The 17,499-nt window shown below is 41.9% G+C and overlaps 1 protein-coding gene across 1 annotated transcript in view; it reads left to right on the top strand.

The window, feature by feature from the left end:
- Window positions 1–16,193: 16,193 nt before the first annotated feature.
- The window catches only part of LOC134353795 (N-acetyl-beta-glucosaminyl-glycoprotein 4-beta-N-acetylgalactosaminyltransferase 1-like), an 897,506-nt gene continuing 896,200 nt past the window's right edge, over window positions 16,194–17,499 (top strand). Inside the window, exon 1 of the mRNA XM_063062183.1 lies at window positions 16,194–16,708. Within this exon, the coding sequence (XP_062918253.1) occupies window positions 16,558–16,708 (151 nt within the window). The 5' untranslated portion in view covers window positions 16,194–16,557. The remainder of the gene's footprint in view (window positions 16,709–17,499) is intronic.

The following is a 17,499-nucleotide window of genomic DNA, read 5'->3' as shown; positions in this document are numbered from 1 at the left end:
ATCCGAAAGGCATCAGGGTGCTCATTTTCTCCAGTGTCAGTCCTGGTTGGCAAAAGATGGAACTTACACTGCTGCCAACAGAAAGCTCCTTCGTCAGATGAAATGGACGACTCTTTACCACTAGATGTTTCTGGTCAGGGGAGCAGGACTGAAACAGAACTGCCACATTTGTGTGCCATAATGAGTTAGTAATGAAGTGAAACTAGTCACAAAAAACCAGTGACAGGAAATGCCGTAGACGTAACTAGGCGGGATTCATGATGATAAATTTTCAAAGGTCTTTAGAACTGCCATGCATATGCAAAATTTTTCCTCATTTACATAGCAACCAGTTGCTTGTTTCATTCATTTACAGAATTTCTAAATAAAGTATTATTCTAAGATTCATCAGTGGATTACTCATTGTGATAGCACTGTTTGAGCGTATTCTGATATTAATGGAATATAGCAACTATTAGTTTCAACAGCAACCAGTATTCAGATCTGAATGTGGATTGTAGATTGAAGTTAAAATGCAGCTCTGAACAATGATGTTCTTGGAAATACAGACTGAGTTCGATTGCAAACCAAGAAACACCCCATTGATCTGAGATATCTGCAAATGCGTGAATGCAGCTCAGAGACAGCAGTGATTAACATTCATTTTAGGGTGTCTTGAGTGTTAGTGTTAAGATTTAGGTGTTTGAATTAAAGGAAGCAGTATGAATACGCTGTAATGAGAGAATTATCCTGTTGTTACCTTTGATCTTTAGCAGTTAAAACTGTGATGTAATGTTTGGTCAGGTAGCCTCTAAATGACTCCAAATGCTGTCAGCTTGGGTGTGCTGAATAAAGACATTTTTTCTGCCAACTGTGTATTTCTCTGGTGGCTTTCGTTGACAGTCACAACATTCACAATAACATAATGGTTAGCACATTACTTTACAGTGCCATCTGTAACACTGAGATTCAATTCCTACAGATGGCTATAAGGAGTTTGTACATTTTCCCCATGACCGTGTGGATTTTCTCTGGGTGCTCTGGTTTCCTTCCAATTTCTAATGACATATATGGTTAGGGTTAGTGAGTTGTATGTATACTATGTTAGTTTGTGGGCTGCACAGCACAATCCTCACTCACTTGCTTTGATGCAAATGACACATTTCACTGTGTGTTTTGATGTACATGTCACAAATAAATTAAGCTAAAGTTTCACCTTTACTTCCACACTTTCCAGACTCCTCTGTATTTTAATAGTGTATTGTCAATCTTTTTCTTGCACGTTTACTGGTAAACCAAAGGCAGTAAAGCATTTGACAGGCAGTATTTTCTTCCAAATGGGAAGAACAGACTTATGTGTTTTGTAGTTTCTTTTATGACTTTGGGACATTCTACGATGTTAGTACACTTATTTCTAAAGTGTAGTCACTAGTGTAATTTAAGAAACACCAGGGATGCAATTTGTATTCTTTCTCCATATTGAAGATGGCAGGGTTGGTCACTGAAACGTCGGCTATAATTGATAACTGTACCTGGCTGGAAGCCTAAGGAGAGTTTATTTGAAATATCAGGTTTCTCATACTGAACTTAAGTAATGTTAAAAGCCGTGAATGTAGAACAAAGTGAACAGATAGATGTTGGCACTTTTTGATAGTGGCTACTGCTTCCATCACTTTTACCAGAGCCCAAGTCATTTCTTTTAACCTGTTCACAAGTCTGCCAAAAAAAATCTTTGCAACTTCTTATTACCCCATCTTTTCTCCTTCTGTCTCCATTTGCACCCTTACTTTAGTTTGAGTACAAACTCAAGTGGTGGTTTCCAGTTCTAAGTATTTGCTTTAATATTTACTTAAGTGCAGAGTCCCATCCTACTGCCCCACTCTCTTTGAACTTTTTCCTTAATTTTTTGTATTTCACATCCAAGTGGACAACAGGCATCCTTCCCATCTTCTTTTGTAGTGGCTATTAAATTGCAGGAATTATACATGACTAGATTGTTTTCCCTCTTCCATGATTCTGATGAAGGTTGTTAAGTTTGAGATGTTAACTGTATTTCTCCTCCCACAGATGCTGCCTGACCTGCTAAGCATTTCCAGCATTGCCTGCTTTAATCAGCAGCGTGCAAAAGCATCTGAGTCTATTTGTGTAACAACCAATAAAACTGTTCTGCTGACATAAATAAAAGGTGTTGAAATTACAACATGCCACAACCAGAAAAGTATTTTCCTTAGAGCAATACTTGATTTATGTTGATTCTTCCATTGATGGTCCACCTTTGTCACAATGCTAGACATCATTCCTTTCAGTATTAATCCTTTCTGTTCCTTCTATCATCCTTGGCATAAGAGCAGCTTCAGTTACACTGTCAGTTTGTAATCATTATCGTAAGATGAGCAGCAAGTGTATTAAAATAGAATTGGCTAGGAAAGGTCATACTTCACATTCGTTTTGAATCTTAAAATGCTGTACTGTAAGAAATTATGAGTTCTTTACCAGTAGAGAGAACACAATGCCAAATGGGAAAAAGGAAAATTTAAGGTGCCAGTGGTGGAATAACCTTAGTTTTTGATCAAAACAGTGGCAAGACCATTAAATCAGTGTCATAGTTCCAATATTAAAAGATCACTATTAAGAGATAGAAGAAGTGATGAAGGAGTAATGAATCAGGCACTGGAGCAGTTTAAACCTCCCTGCCCTATTGTTCAATATTAATGTAACATTCAAATTTATAATTACGGGTGAATAAGACAGTGCAATTACTTTGCATTTAATTGAAACTCTTTAAATCTTATCAGGTGGCTTATTGGGCCTTGTAGGATTTGTCCAATCATATCCATAATAATCACGGAAAATTTAGAATGCAAAGGGAGGCCATTTGGCCCATCTTGTCCGTGCCAGTGATAAAGAGCAGCATAACCTAATACAGAGCAAAGAGCGAGTTTATAAATCTGGTGGGAGCAAAGGATACTGGGAATGGTGGGTGTGGAGCACCGTAGGAGGGTTGTGTGACAGGTGGAAGAGAAGGAGTGCCATGTGGGGGGTGGGGGGGGTAGGTGGCAGGAGTATAAACACACCCAACCGTGAGACACCAGGCAAGGTCATTTGTTTCTAAACAATTGGTTCATTGATTGTTATAGAATGTCTCTCTGGTTCTTCCCACTCCCCCTCCCTCTCCTCTCCCTTCCCCTTTTCTACCCTTCCCACTCTCAGTCCACAATAGAGACCCATATCATCACGCACATAGGTTATGAAATTTGTTTTTTTTGCATCAGCAGTACAGTGCAATCAATAAAATTACTACAGTACTATGCAAAAGTCTTAGACACCAGCTATATAGCCTAAGACTTTTGCACTGCACTGTATGTACAACCTTCTGGGTGAAAACAGTTTTTCATCTTCTCTCCCATTTTTCTAACCGTTATGTGAAATCTGCGGCTCCTGATTATTTCGTTCAGGGGGATTAAGTTCTTCCTATTGATGTTAAGTGTGTCTTATGACCTCGCACCTTATTGTTTGCCTGCACTGCTCCTTCTCTGTAACTGTAACACTTGGTTCTGCACTCTGTTGTTTGTTTACCTTGTTCTACCTCACTGCATCGTTTAATGGGACAATATGCAAGACAAGTTTTTCTCTCTACCTTGGTGCATATGACAATAAGAAAACAATTTATCAATTTTATACTTCTTAGGTAAGTATCCCATCCAGACTTCTCACCTCCAGTCATACCTCATCGATACCATTTTCCAGTCCTGGTGATGATTATGATAACAGTGTTTTTCTTATCATTAAATTACGTCTTGACCTATCCCTATGCTCTGCTTGCATTGTCTTTATGTGGAGGATAACTATGATTACAACATTCATAGCATCTAGAGTTGTACAACATACACACAGGCCCTTCGGACCAACTGCCATTGCGTCTTCCTGTACAAATCACACTTGCTTCTGCATCCCTCTGCTCCCTGCTCATTCAAGTATCTGTCTGGATACCTCTTAAACATTGTTGGTGTTCCAGCCTCCAACACCTTGTTTAGCAGCTCATTCCAGATACCAGCTGCTCTACCAAATGCCTCTCAGAGCTGTTTTAAACCTTGTCCCTCTCTTCTTAAACCTTCGCCCTCCTGTTTTAGACACCCCCAACTTGAGAAACAGTCTCTGGCTCTATACCATATCTATGTCTTCCGTAATTTTATATACCTCTTGTCATGTCATTGCTCAGTCATCTTTGATCCGGGGGAAAGAGTCTCAGCTATCCAAGAAAAATCCCAAGCATATTAATGGAACTAAAGGCTGATAAGTTCCCTAAACCTGATGGACTGCAATCCAGGATCTTAGTTGGAGGGAATCGGGAACTGGTTGTCCTTGTACAACAAGCATCGAGTTAGCATGCAACCACAGCAGTTAGCTTCCACAACAAATAATTAGGAAGACAAATGCAATGCTTCCCGTGTTAAGGGAAAGGAGTAAAACACATTAAGGACTCTCACCATCTGGGACATGCGCTCTTCAGGTTACCACCACTGGGGAGGAGGTGGAGAAGCCTCATGACCCACACGCATTGTTTTAAAACAGCTTCTTCCCCAACTCCAACAGATTTCTGAGTCCATGAACAGTACCACTTTGGCACTATATATTTGTTTTGTAACTTGAAGTAATTTTTATGTCTTGCAATGTACTGCTGTGCAAAATAACACATTTCACATTGCATGTCAGTGATAATGAAGCTGATTCTGAACAGTACAGAGTAATAATGAGTTTGCTTGCTCTAAGGAATCTGCATTTAAACTTTGCTTCTGGCTTCTAAGCAGAATATATTCCAGGGAAGAATCGCCAGGTTGACCTTTAGAAGGACTGGGTTGTCTTATGAACAGGTTGGACCTATAATCATTGGTGTTTGGATGAATAAAAGACAAAGTTATTACAAAAATATAAAAATCTATTTGGATGTAAAAGGGTAGAGCCTGGGAGGATGTTTCTCTCAGTGAGGAATCTTGATCCAGGGGTTTTAGAGTAATGGGTCTCCTATTTCAGACAGATGAGGATGAATCTCTTCTCTCAGAGGGTTGTTAGTGTTTGGAACCACTATGCCATTCACAACTCCTTCGAAGACCCTGAATAGCTTCTTTCCCACTGCTATTAGACTTCTGAATCAACCAATTTCACAGCCCGTTTCCAGAGAGACTGCAGCTTTCTCAGTTCTATCTGTCTTGCTTATTCAGTTATTGTCACTTTAGCACTTCTTTCTGCATTATTTCAGATTTACACTAAAATCTTTGTACCATTCTTCTTTTTCACACTCATTATTCTATTTATTATAGGAAATACAAGAGCCTGAAGACTCAAAATTCAAAGTTTAACAATGGCTTATTCCCCACAGTAAACAGGTTCTTGAACTGACATGAAAAACATAAATTCTATCTCAGATTATATTCCCCTCAACTTCTACTATGAGTATTTTCCATTATATTTTTGTTTACTTTATTGCGTAGGTCACAGATAATTTATGTTAATATAAGTTTATTTCATTTATGTTTGTGATGTACTGTGCTTACAAAAAGCAAATTTTCATGGGATTTATACTCTGAGTGTCAGGAAATGTAGAGCAGGGTTCACCCAAAAGCAGAGTAGAGGAGACGATTTAGCAACAAATGATAACTTTAATAATAGACAACAAGTAACAAGCCACAAGGGGCCATGAAACAAGAAAGAACAGAAACTAAACACAACAGGCAACAAAGTAAACTTTAGGCAGGGAGTGGGAAAGGTAGGAAATAATGCTGGCTGGTTAGATTGATTGAACAAGGACTGTGCATGAGTACTGGGGTTAAATAGGCTGAAGGTGATGAGTCTAGAACAAGTGGCAGGTGAATCCTATTAGCTATGTGGAGACCAGGAGGTGCCTGCATGTGCAGGCTGGGGGGTGTCAGTGGGAGCAGGCCTGAAACTGGGAATGTATGCCTATGGCAATAAACTTGAATTTGACTTTCTCTTATCAGTATCATGTCTGCTATTTAATCCCTGAGCCTCAAGTGGCTATATTTCTGGAACATTCTGGAAACATTTGGACAGTATAGCATACATCAGGATGCTCGTTATTGACTACAGCTTGGCATTCAATTCTTCAATCACTTCAAAACTAATCAATAAGCTTCAAGAACTTGGCTTTGACCTCCTTGTGCAATTGGATCCTTGATTTTTTTTTTCATTTGCAGACGCCAGTCAGTTCGAATTGGCAACAACATCTCCTCCACAATTTCCATCAGCACAGGTGCACCACAGGGCTGTGTGCTTAGCCCCCTGCTCTACTTGCTTTACGCTTAAGACTGTGTGGCTAAGTGCAGCTCCAATGCCATTTTCAAATTTGCTGATGATGCCACTGTCATAGGCCGAATCAAAGGTGGGGATGAATCAGCACATGGGAGAAAGATTGAAAACCTGGCTGAGAAGTGCCACAGCAACAATCTCTTACAGCAAGACCAAAGAGCTGAGTATTGATTTTGGGAGGAGGAAACCAGAGGTCGTTGAGGGAGTCCTCATCGGAGGACCGGGGTCCTTGAGGCAATTTTCATCAGAGGATCAAAGGTGGAGAGAATCAGCAACTTTAAATTCCTCAATGTTATCATTTCAGAGGACCTGTCCTGGACTCAGCATGTAATTGCAATTACATAGAAAGCACAGCAGTGCCTCTGCTTCATTAAGAGTTTGCAAAAATTTGGCATGACATCTAATACTTTGACAAACTTTTATAGATATATGTTGGAAAGTATATTGACTGGCTGCTTCGCAGCCTGGTATGGAAACATCAATGCCATTGAATGGAAAATCCTGCAAAAAGTAGTGAATATGGCCCAGTCCATCATGAGTAAAGTCTTCCCCACCACTGAGCACAACAACACGGAGCATTGTTGCAGGAAAGCAGCATCCTTTTTTAAAGACCCCCTTCGCCCAGGTATTGCTGTCTTCTCACTGCTGCTATCAGGAAGAAGGTAGAGAAGCATAAAGACTCACACCTCAAGGTTCAGGTACATTTATTACCCCTCAGCCATCAGGCTCTTGAACCAAATGGGATAACTTCACTCAGCTTCACTTGCCCCATCCCTGAAATGTTCTCACAACCTATGGACTCACTTTCAAGGACTCTGCATCTCATGTTGTTGATATTTATTGCTTATTTATTTATTATTATTATTTCTCTCTTTTTGTACTTGTACCGTTTGGTTGAATGCCCAAGTTGGTGTGGTCTTTCATTGATTCTATTATAGTTGTTATTCTATTATGGATTTATTATGCCCGCATGAAAATGAAGCTCAGGATTGTATATGGTGACATATACAAACTTTGATAATAAAATTACTTTGAACTTTGAACACAGAATTTCATTACACTCTGGTGCAATGAAAATAAACCCATTTGAAATGTTGTTGTGATTCACACTCTTGCCCCTCCCAATATCTTGTCCATCTTTCTGAAAATTTCTTGTTTGAATCTCTCTAGTCAGGTTCCTGCACCTATCACAAAATCAAACAGCTCTTATTAAAGTCATTAATTACATCATTTGTAATTGAGATCAAGGTAATCCAGCCTTTTCAAACCTGCGTAATATATTGTCAAGTTGTGCAGGAATTTATTCCACAAGGGGGTCATGAATGTTTGGAATTTTCATAGAATTGTGGAAATGAAATCAATGAATAAACTCCAAACTATGACATTTTTGGTGTATAGGAGAAACCCGAGTGGTGGTCAACAGGTGTGAAAGTTGGAACTAAAAGCAAAATGTTGGAGTAACTCAGCAGGTCAGGCAACATCTGTAGAGGGTAATGGACAATTGAAGTTTTGGGTCAAGACCTTCAACTACTTGAAGGATAGACAGGAGACAGCCATTATGAAAAGGTGAGGGGACGGTGTGGTGCAAGTGTGAGCAGGTGATAGGTGGATCCAGGTGAGAGGGGTCAGTAAACAAATGATAGAAGGGGGAGTGGAAATACCGACAGAAGACGGTGAGTGATAGATTGAGGTAACATAGTCGATGATGAAGATGATTGAATCCAGTAGGGCATGGAATCAAGTGAGGGAGATGAGGTGGACAGTGAGGGAAGGAATGAGGTGCGTAGATAGAGAAAAGGAAAGAAGCAGGATGATGTGGGGTTGGGAGAGTGCAGGAAAAACTGGGAAGATGAAGAGGAGAGAGAAAGGAGACAGAGAGGAGCAGCTTTCCTGAGATTGGAGATTCATGCCTTCTTTTTGTACACTACCCAGGTGGAATATAAGGTATAAAGGTTAAACTGAGGCCAAGATCAGAAAAGCCATGCTCCAATTAAATGGTGAAACAGGCCAAGGGGCACAACCAGCTGATGGCCCTGTTTATTATGTTAAAGCCCACAAAGATTGTCTATGATGCTAATCTATGTGATTTGATGTCAAATGTTGCTAGAGCATGTTTTTGTGGAAAAGTTCGCAGATGTGAGGTTTCCATAAGACCATAAGACAGAGGAGCAGAATTAGAACTTTCAGTCCATTGAATCTGCTCTGCCAGTTCAAAATAGCTGACAAATTTCCCTTTCAATCCCTTTCTCCTGCATTCTCTCCATAACCTTTCATGCCTTGATTAATCAAGAAGCTATTAACCTCTGCCTTAAATACAGCCAATGACCTGGCCTCCACATCCATCTGTGGCAATGAATTCCACAGATTCATTACCCTATGCTAAAGAAATTTCCCCTCATCTCCATTCCAAATGGGCATCCCTCTATTCTGAGGCCATGCTCTCTGGTCTTAGACCCCCCCGACTATAGGAACCATTCTCTCCACATCCACTCAATCTAGGCCTTTCAACATAAGTAGGTTTCAATGAGATATCCACGCATTCTTCTAAATTCCAGTGAGTACAGGCAAAAAGCTGCCAAACTTTCCTCATATGTTAACTCCTAAATTCCCACAATTATCATTGTGAACCTCCTCTGGACTCTCTCCAATGACAACACATCCTTTCTGACATTTTCATTCCCAGAATCACTCTCGTGAACCTCCCCTGAACCCTCTCCAATGTCAGCACATCCTTTCTTCTATAAGAGTCCCAGAACTGCTCACAATACTCTTCACATCCTTACTTTTATATTCTAGTCCTCTCAAAATGAACGCTAACATAAGGGTTCTCTGCCTGAAACGTCGACTGCACCTCTTTCTATAGATGCTGCTTGGCCTGCTGCGTTCACCAGCAACTTTGATGTATGTTGCTAACATTTCATTTGCCTTCTTCACCGCCGACTCAACCTGCAAATTAAGATTTACGGAATCCTGCATGAGGACTCCCAAGACCCATTGCACCTCAGATTTTTGAATTTTCTCCACGTTTAGGAAACGGTCTATGCTTTTATTCCTTCTACAAACGTGTATGACCACTCACTTTGTGAGAGTATTCCATTTGTCACTTCTTTTCCCATTCTCCTAATCTATCCAAGTCCTTCTGCAGCCTAAACAAGAGAAAATCTGCAGATGTGCAGATGCTGGAAATCTAAGCCACACACACAAATGCTGGAGGAACTCAGCAGGCCAGGCAGCATCTATGGAAAAGAGAAATCAGTTGACGTTTTGGGCCGAGACCCTTCATCAGGACTGGAAAAAAATATGAGAAGTTGGAGCAAGAAGGTGGAGGGAGGGAAGGAAGAAGTACAAGGTGGTAGGTGAGAGGTGAAACTGGGAGAGGAGGAGGGGTGAAGTAAAATGTTGGGAGGCTGATAGGTGAAAGAGATAAGGAACTAGAGAAGAGGGAATCTGATAGGAGAGAGTAGATGACCATGGAAGAAAGGTAAGGGGAAGGACCACTAGAGGGAGGTGAAGGGCAGTTAAGGAGATGAATTGAGAGAGGGAAATGAGAATGGGAATGGTGAAGGGGGTGGGGATGGCAGTTACCAGAAGTTCAAGAAATTGATGTTCATGCCATCAAGTTGGAGGCTACCCAGACAGAATATAAGGTGTTACTCCTCCAACCTGATCGTGGCATTATCACGGCAGTATAGGAGGCCATGAACTGCCATGTTGGAATGGGAATGGGAAGTAGAATTGAAGAGAGTGGCCACCAGAAGATCCTGCATTTTCTAGCGGGTGGAGCGAAGGTGCTCGGTGAAGTGGTCTCCCAATCTATATCGGGTCTCACTGATATACAGGAGGCCACACCAGGATGACCACAACAGACTCACAGGTGAAGTGTCACCTTAACTGGAAGGACTGTTTGGGGCCCTGAATGGTAGCCTTCTGCAGCCTGCCTATTTCTTGCCTGCATCTCCACCTATCTATGTTTCATCTGCAAACTTAGTTAAAAACCCATCAATTCTGTTATCCAAATTATTGACCTACAATGTAAAAAGAAATGTTCCCAACATCAACCCCTGCAGAACACCACTTGTAAGCAGCCAATCAGAAAAAGACTCCCTTTATTCCACTCTTTGCCTCCTGCCAGTCAGACAATCTTCTATCCATGCCAGTATCTTTCCTACAATGCCATGGGCTCTAATCTTGTTTAGCAGCGTCATGTGTGGCACCTTGTCAAATGCCTTCTGAAATCCAAGTACACGACATCCACTGATTCTCCTTTGTCTATCTTGCTTGTTATTTCCTCAAAGATTTCCAACAGATTTGTTAGACAAGATTTTCCCTTAAGGAAACTATGCTGACTATGGCCTATTTTACCATGTGCCTCAAGTACGCTGAAAACACATCTTTAAGAATTAACTCCAACATGTTCCCAAGCACTAAGGTCAGGCTAACTGGTCGATAATTTCCTTTCTTCTGCCTTCCTCTCTTCTTGAAGAGTGGAGTGACATTTGCAATTTTTCATTCCTCTGGAACCATTCCAGAATCTAATAATTTATGGATGATCATTACTTATGCATCCATAATCTCTTCAGCTATTCTTTCAAAACCCTGGAGTATAGTCGATGTGGTCCAGCTGACTTATCTACCTTAAAGCCTTTCAATTTCCGAAGATCCTTCTCCCTAGTAATGGCAACTTCACTCTCTCTTGTTACATATCTTGTGGGTATCTTGTGACTGTCTTATGACCATGATGTAATTGAGTATCTTGTGAGCATGATGTAATGGTCTTGTGATGGTGGGGTGATGTAATTTTCCTGCCAGTGTGATGACATTTTTTCAACAGGTATATAACTGGAAACCCCTGGTGTTACGCAGTTGATTCATTGTTTCTCTGTTCAGTTTATTCAGTTATTCAGAGTATTCAGTTACTCTGTTATGCTGCATATTCATCTCATGATGCAGTTTCATTTTAAAGTGGAGTTTTACTTTCTATTGTAAGTCTAGTATTGAAGAGTGTAAACCTTACTAAGGTATGGAAACCTGAAGGATTGAGTAAAGTTGGTGTTGTTTGGCGGTTTAATACAGGATCGACCTTATTGAATCTTCATTCAGAAATAGTGACCTGCTTCTGAGATAACTCCTGTAAGATCAGGAAGGTTTGTGCAGTGTTCATTCGCCAGGAAAAGGTCAGTTCCTTTAAGCCGTTTTATTTCCTTCATCGTGAATCCTTTGGACAGAATCAGCAGTAACGTCATGTTTTCAAAGAAATCCGTTTCCAGAGAAGTCTCTCCTTATTGACTGTGTAAATCACTTGGACTTTCGAATTTACCATTTTAAGAACTGTGTTCGAATTTACCACTTTAAGAACTGTTCCAGAGTTGCCGTATAGCAGTTAACTTCCGGTTAAGTTAATCGTTTGAATACTTTTTGCTATTGTTGAGCTGACTTTAATAAATGTTTATGTTTGTTTATAAAACTTGACTCAATTCTATATTCATTGTTGCTGGTCACGTGACACTCTGAAACTTCCACCATATGGCTTGTGTCTTCCACAGTGAAAAATGATCCTAAATACTTATTGAGTTCGCCCACCATTTCCTTGTCCCCCATTACTACCTCCTCAGGGTCATTTTCTAGCAGTCTGATATCTACTCACACCTCTCGTTTACTCTTTATATATCTGAAATTTTTTGGTATCCTCTTTGATATTGTTGGCTAGCTTACCTTTGTATTTCATCACTCCCCCTCCCCATGGATTTTAGTTGCCTTCTGTTGTGTTTTTCAAAGGTTTCCCAATCCTCTAACTTCCCACTGATTTTTGCTCTATCATATGCCCTCTCTTTTGCTTTTATGTTGGTAGTTACTTCCTTTGCCAGCCATGGTTGTGTTATCCTGCCTTTAGAATATTTCTTCTTTGGGATGTATTTATCCTCCACCTTCTGAATTGCTTCCAGAAACTCCAGGCATTGCTTTTTTGCAGTCATTCCTGCTAGTGTCACCTTTCAATCAACTTTGTCCAACTCCTCTCTCATGCCTCTGTAATTTCCTTTAATCTACCGTAATACTGATATATCCAATTTTAGCCTCTCCCTCTCAAATTGCAGGGTGAAATCTATCATATTATCATCACTGTCTCCTAAAGGTTCCTTTACCTTAAGCTCCCTAATCAAATCTGGTTCATTACACAAAACCCAATCCAGAATAGCTGATCCCCTTGTGAGCTCAACCATATGTTGCTCTAAAAAAGCTATTTTATAGAAATTCTACAAATTCTCTCTCTTGGGATGCGGCACCAACCTGTTTTTCCCAATCTACCTGCATATTGAAATCCCCCTCGACCATAATATTGCCCTTTTGACAAGCCTTTTCTATCTCCCTTCGAAATGTGTCGCCCACATCTTGGCTATTGTTCGCACGCTTGTTTTACCCTTGCAGTGTCTTAACTCTCTACCCACATGTTTCGAGATCTTCCGATGCAATGTCACCTCTTTCTCAGGACGCATGTGTACATTGTTGTTGATTAGAAAAGGGTGTGTGCAGTCGCCACCTTCAGTCTGACGAAGGTTCGGGTCGAGACCGCGCAGCATCGCTCCACCGTGCTGGCAGGTGTTGCACAAAACCAACTGCATTGCCAGTTACCGTTTTGCATTTTGTCCGTTTATGCTTGTTTTATGCAGGGAAAAAAAAGCGGGAGTATTTCGCTCGGCTGACTCCGGGGGGTTGGGGGGAAGGAAGGAACGGGGACTCCTGTTTGTTCCGCTGTAATCACTGGCAGAGTGGCGCAGTTAAGTGGGAACAAGCAGGATATTTTCATTACAGACAGACTCGGTTGCAGGCAGTTTTCAGGACTTTGGACTATTCGGCGTGGGAAGTGCACCGTTGCCCGGCTGCTTTACAATTCGAATTAAGATCATTTTGACATCAACTGATCTATGCCTTCAATTCACTCCTCGCTTGTACAGGCGAGGATACTAAAATCTCGCTGTTTGCGTTTTATACAGCGTGAGACCGAATTTTTTGCAGTCCACCTTTGATTATTGTCACGTTCGGTGTTCTGACGGTTGGTTCCCGGACGGGGACACGGACACACACACACACACACACACACACACAGTTGTGCCATTTAGATTCAGGCGACTTTTTTTTTCACAATTGGCTCCGAGGTAAGAAGCAGAGGGTGGTAGCTGAAGTTTATTTCTCGGAATGGAGTGATGCAGGGGTTGGTGTTGGGTCTCTTGTTACTGGTTATTTATATACATGTGGATGTGAATGCACAAGGCTTGATCAGTAAGTTTTGCGGTTGACACGAAGTTAGGAGAAGTAGTTGAGAGCGAAGAAGGCTGTCGTAGGATTTGATCAACTGGGGAAGTGGGTGAAAAAGTGGTAAGTGGGTTTCAATGCAGATAAATGTTAGGCGATGCATTTCGGAAAGTCAACCAGAGTAGGGCATAGTATGAATGAAGGGCACTACGGAACAGAGGGACCGAGGAATATAGGCGCATAGTGGTTGGTAGTGGCATCACAGGTAGACAGACCAGTGTAAAAGGCATTTAGCACACTGGCTTTCATCAGTCTAGGCACAAAGTAAGGGAGCTGGGATGGTACGTTACGCTGTTATCGAGATGATGTGGTTGAACTGGGCAGAATGCAAAACCGATTTACAATGATGTTGCCAGGATAGAGGGCCTGAATTGGTCACACTAGGTACTGTTGCTTACAGCATCGAAAAATGAGAAGAATGCGGGGTGCCCTCATAGAAATGTTTAGATAGATATACTTTATTGATCCCGAGGGAAATTGGGTTTCGTTACAACCGCACCAACCAAGAATAGAGCATAAATATAACAATACAAAACCCACAAACAATCAAATAACAATATGCAAATTATGCCAGGTGGAAATAAGTCCAGGACCAGCCTATTGGCTCAGGGTGTCTAACCCTCCACGGGAGGAGCTGCAAAGTTCGATGGCCACAGGCAGGAACGATCTCCCGTGACGCCCAGTGTTGTATCTCGGTGGAATATGGCCGGAGTCCAACAGCAAAAAGTTCAATATCCGGTCTACAAACACGTTCCTCGATCGTAATATGACCAGGATTGCACCATCCATTGTTAACCAGAACACTCAGTGCACTTCCGGTCAGCCCGAACGGTCTGGAAGCCATCCATGGAAAAGTTTTGATCGGGTATATACTGGTGCAGCCCCAGTAAAACACATAACACTGCACTCCCGAAACGTTCCCTGACGCCTGGCTAAAGCTATGAAAGCTGTAGTTGGGGTGGATGGTAACAGTCTTTTCCCCAGGGCATGGTAGACCAAAAAATAGGAGACATAGATTTAAGCTGAGAGGGGAAAGGGGTCTGAGGGGTAACTTTTTCACACAGAGAGTGGTGAGTATATGGAAAGAATCATATTCGAAATATTTGGATAGGAATATGGGTGGACGGAGCTTAGAGTTGATATGGATCAAACGCAGGAAATTGGGACTGGCTGGGTGACCTCCGTGGTTGGGCCGAACATTCTGTATCCATGCTGTATTACTCAACGACGATAACCTCCTTCATCTAAATAAGCGACTTTTTCTCCTTCTGTACGACCTATCGTGACTCATGGGATCTGGCAAGTGTTGGAAAGCAGACTCCTCTCAAAATCGCTATTTTCATAGGTGAAACCTAACTGCAGATTAATATTATTTGCGCTCTAATGCCAGTACAATAGTTCGAAAACCAAGCGGAGAAGCACAGATTAAACAACGCTACTACTCCCAATAAAAAAAAAACACCCACGACGCTTTCGCTTCAATTTGGAATGCAGACAGGTGTTGAGTTTTTTTTAGGAAGCCCGATTTTCGACTTTGGGTTATGTTCTTCAAGTTGTCGCTGACAGAATTTTAGGTTGTAGAGTTTTCTGTAACTCCATATTTCAGTTTTAGATTTCACGAGTTTTCCATTTTAACGTTAAATGTATTCTTAATCCGTTTTGACAACAAATGCATTTATAACCGGCATTAGGTTCATTTCCACTGACAGCTTTGGATATGCCGGCTGTTCAGAAACAGGCTGTTACTTTTGATCTGATCGTTCCAACAGGTTTGATTGTAAATGTACTTTTAAATGAGATATGTATCGTACCGAATCCCACCGTGGCAGTAGTTACAATGAATCTCACTGTGGCGTAAATGACCACCTGTTGCCCGTGCTTTCATCCTTTCTATACTATCCCCTAGTTACACATTATTTCACGAAAATAATACCGCTCCCCTTACAGCATAGCGCTGGAAAACCATAAAAAGACACTCCGTTTTTGTGTTTAACACAGCATTTGTAATAAACATTTAATTTGTTAAAATTGTTTTCTATATTTTTATCTTAAACGAAACGATAAATACGAAGAGATTTGCGTTTTCTTAAGATTGAGAAGTTGAACGAAGTAGTTTTATTTATTGAACCCAGAGTTTCCCCAAGTATCTCTCTCCAGCGAGTCATAATTATCCATCTATTTTCTCCATTCAACGCCAGACAACGGACAGATTGGTTTTAAAAACGCTGCTTAAATATATATTTGAATGCAATTCAAAATATTATTAAATTGCTTAAAGCAATGTTGGAGTCGATAGATTTAAAGTTAAACCTTCTATGTCAGTCAGCTCTGGCTGTGTACTGATTCCCCCTATCTGAGCCAGTGGTACGATCCTTTAGGTAGCTGTCACCGTGCTGAATCGGAGCGCGAATAATGTGCAACCAAACCTAATGGCAATCCTGCTCCCACCCCCTTCCTCTCCTATTGGTTCTAGCGCTTGCCAACCGGAGGTTCCGGACAACCGATTGGTTGGCGGTCGCCCTTGGCCCGGAGCGTTCTGCATGCTGGGTTGCGCGGTGGCGGGAGTCCGCCGCTGCCGCCCGTGCAGGAGGGCGACTGTGAGCTTCGGCGCCTCAGCAGCCCCACGGTATACGTTTGTCACCGGAGCCGGGAAGGAAGGCAAGCCGCCGCGCAACCATGCAGCCCGCTCGCCAGTGACTGGCCACGCCTGCTGTTTGGACTGACTCGCGGGGCGGGCATCGCTTTGAAGATGTGGCGGCGGTGGTTGTGAGGGACAAGCTGGGTGGGTGTGTGCACAGGGGAAGGGATCTCTCTCTCTCCCAGTGCTCTATCCCTCTTTGTGTGTGTCTGTGCATCCAGCACCACCCTCCCCCCTCCCCCGACACCCCTCACTGACAGTGCAAAGGGAGATGGACTCGCGGCGGCGGCTGCTACCGCACTGAAAGGATGTGGCGCTTTCCTCTGAAGAAGATCCGCAAACAGTTCAAACTGCTCCTACTGCTCGTCCTGCTCACATTCGGCATCTGGTTCACATACCTGCACATCGCAGTACTCAAGAGCGGCAGAGCACTCAAGCTGCACCTTGCCTACGGACGCGGTGAGTATGCTGTTTATTAATTGAAATGAATAAACACCCTCCAGTCTCACACTAGGTTACTGTGCCTGAAACCTTGTACAGATCTTGGCAGGCGGCACAACTTCAACATGACAAACTGCAAGTGAAAAATAAAATTGTTGCTGTTTATTTGATTCTGAAACGGATTGGTCTTGACTCACGGTTAACACAGCCAAACGCATCTTTCTAATTGTAATTATGTGCAAGTAGAACATTGTTTTCCCCCAGATTAGAAACGGGAACATTTGTTGACTGCATTGCGAGCGAACTTGTTTGAAGTTTCTTTTAAAATAAACTTAGGTCACAGATCTATTGGTTGGAACACCTGATGATATCCGGGAGTTGTTCAGATGCGCTCTTACACCAGGTACACGCAGTGTATGCGTATGAAATTTGCCTGTCGTTTCTCACCAGGAAGAGAAGTGTCACGGTGATCTATGTTTGTCCTTTTTCATTCATAGTGGTATAATGTGACCCCGATGATTGGATCTAAACGGTAACGTTGTTTATTAGTAGAGTACAACAGTAACCACTTTAAGGCTGTAGTACTGACGTGTAACAGCGTGTAGGACACCACGAATTCAACCGAGAACCACACCAGTTTCAAACTATTCAGCTGGAGCGACAGAACAGAGGGGTAAAATCGGATATACGTAATGTTTTCTACGCCGTATTTGTCGGCAAATTGCCATCTACATTCCTGTTTGACTAACAACTGGCACGCAGTTAAATTTATGTATGAATGTCAGAGGCTTGAGAGAGTAGTGAAAATG

This window comes from Mobula hypostoma, chromosome 11 (assembly GCF_963921235.1).
Source record: "Mobula hypostoma chromosome 11, sMobHyp1.1, whole genome shotgun sequence".
Taxonomy (NCBI): domain Eukaryota; kingdom Metazoa; phylum Chordata; class Chondrichthyes; order Myliobatiformes; family Myliobatidae; genus Mobula; species Mobula hypostoma.
The sequence above is the reverse complement of the archived record's forward strand: the minus strand, read 5'-3'. Positions and strand labels throughout refer to the sequence as shown.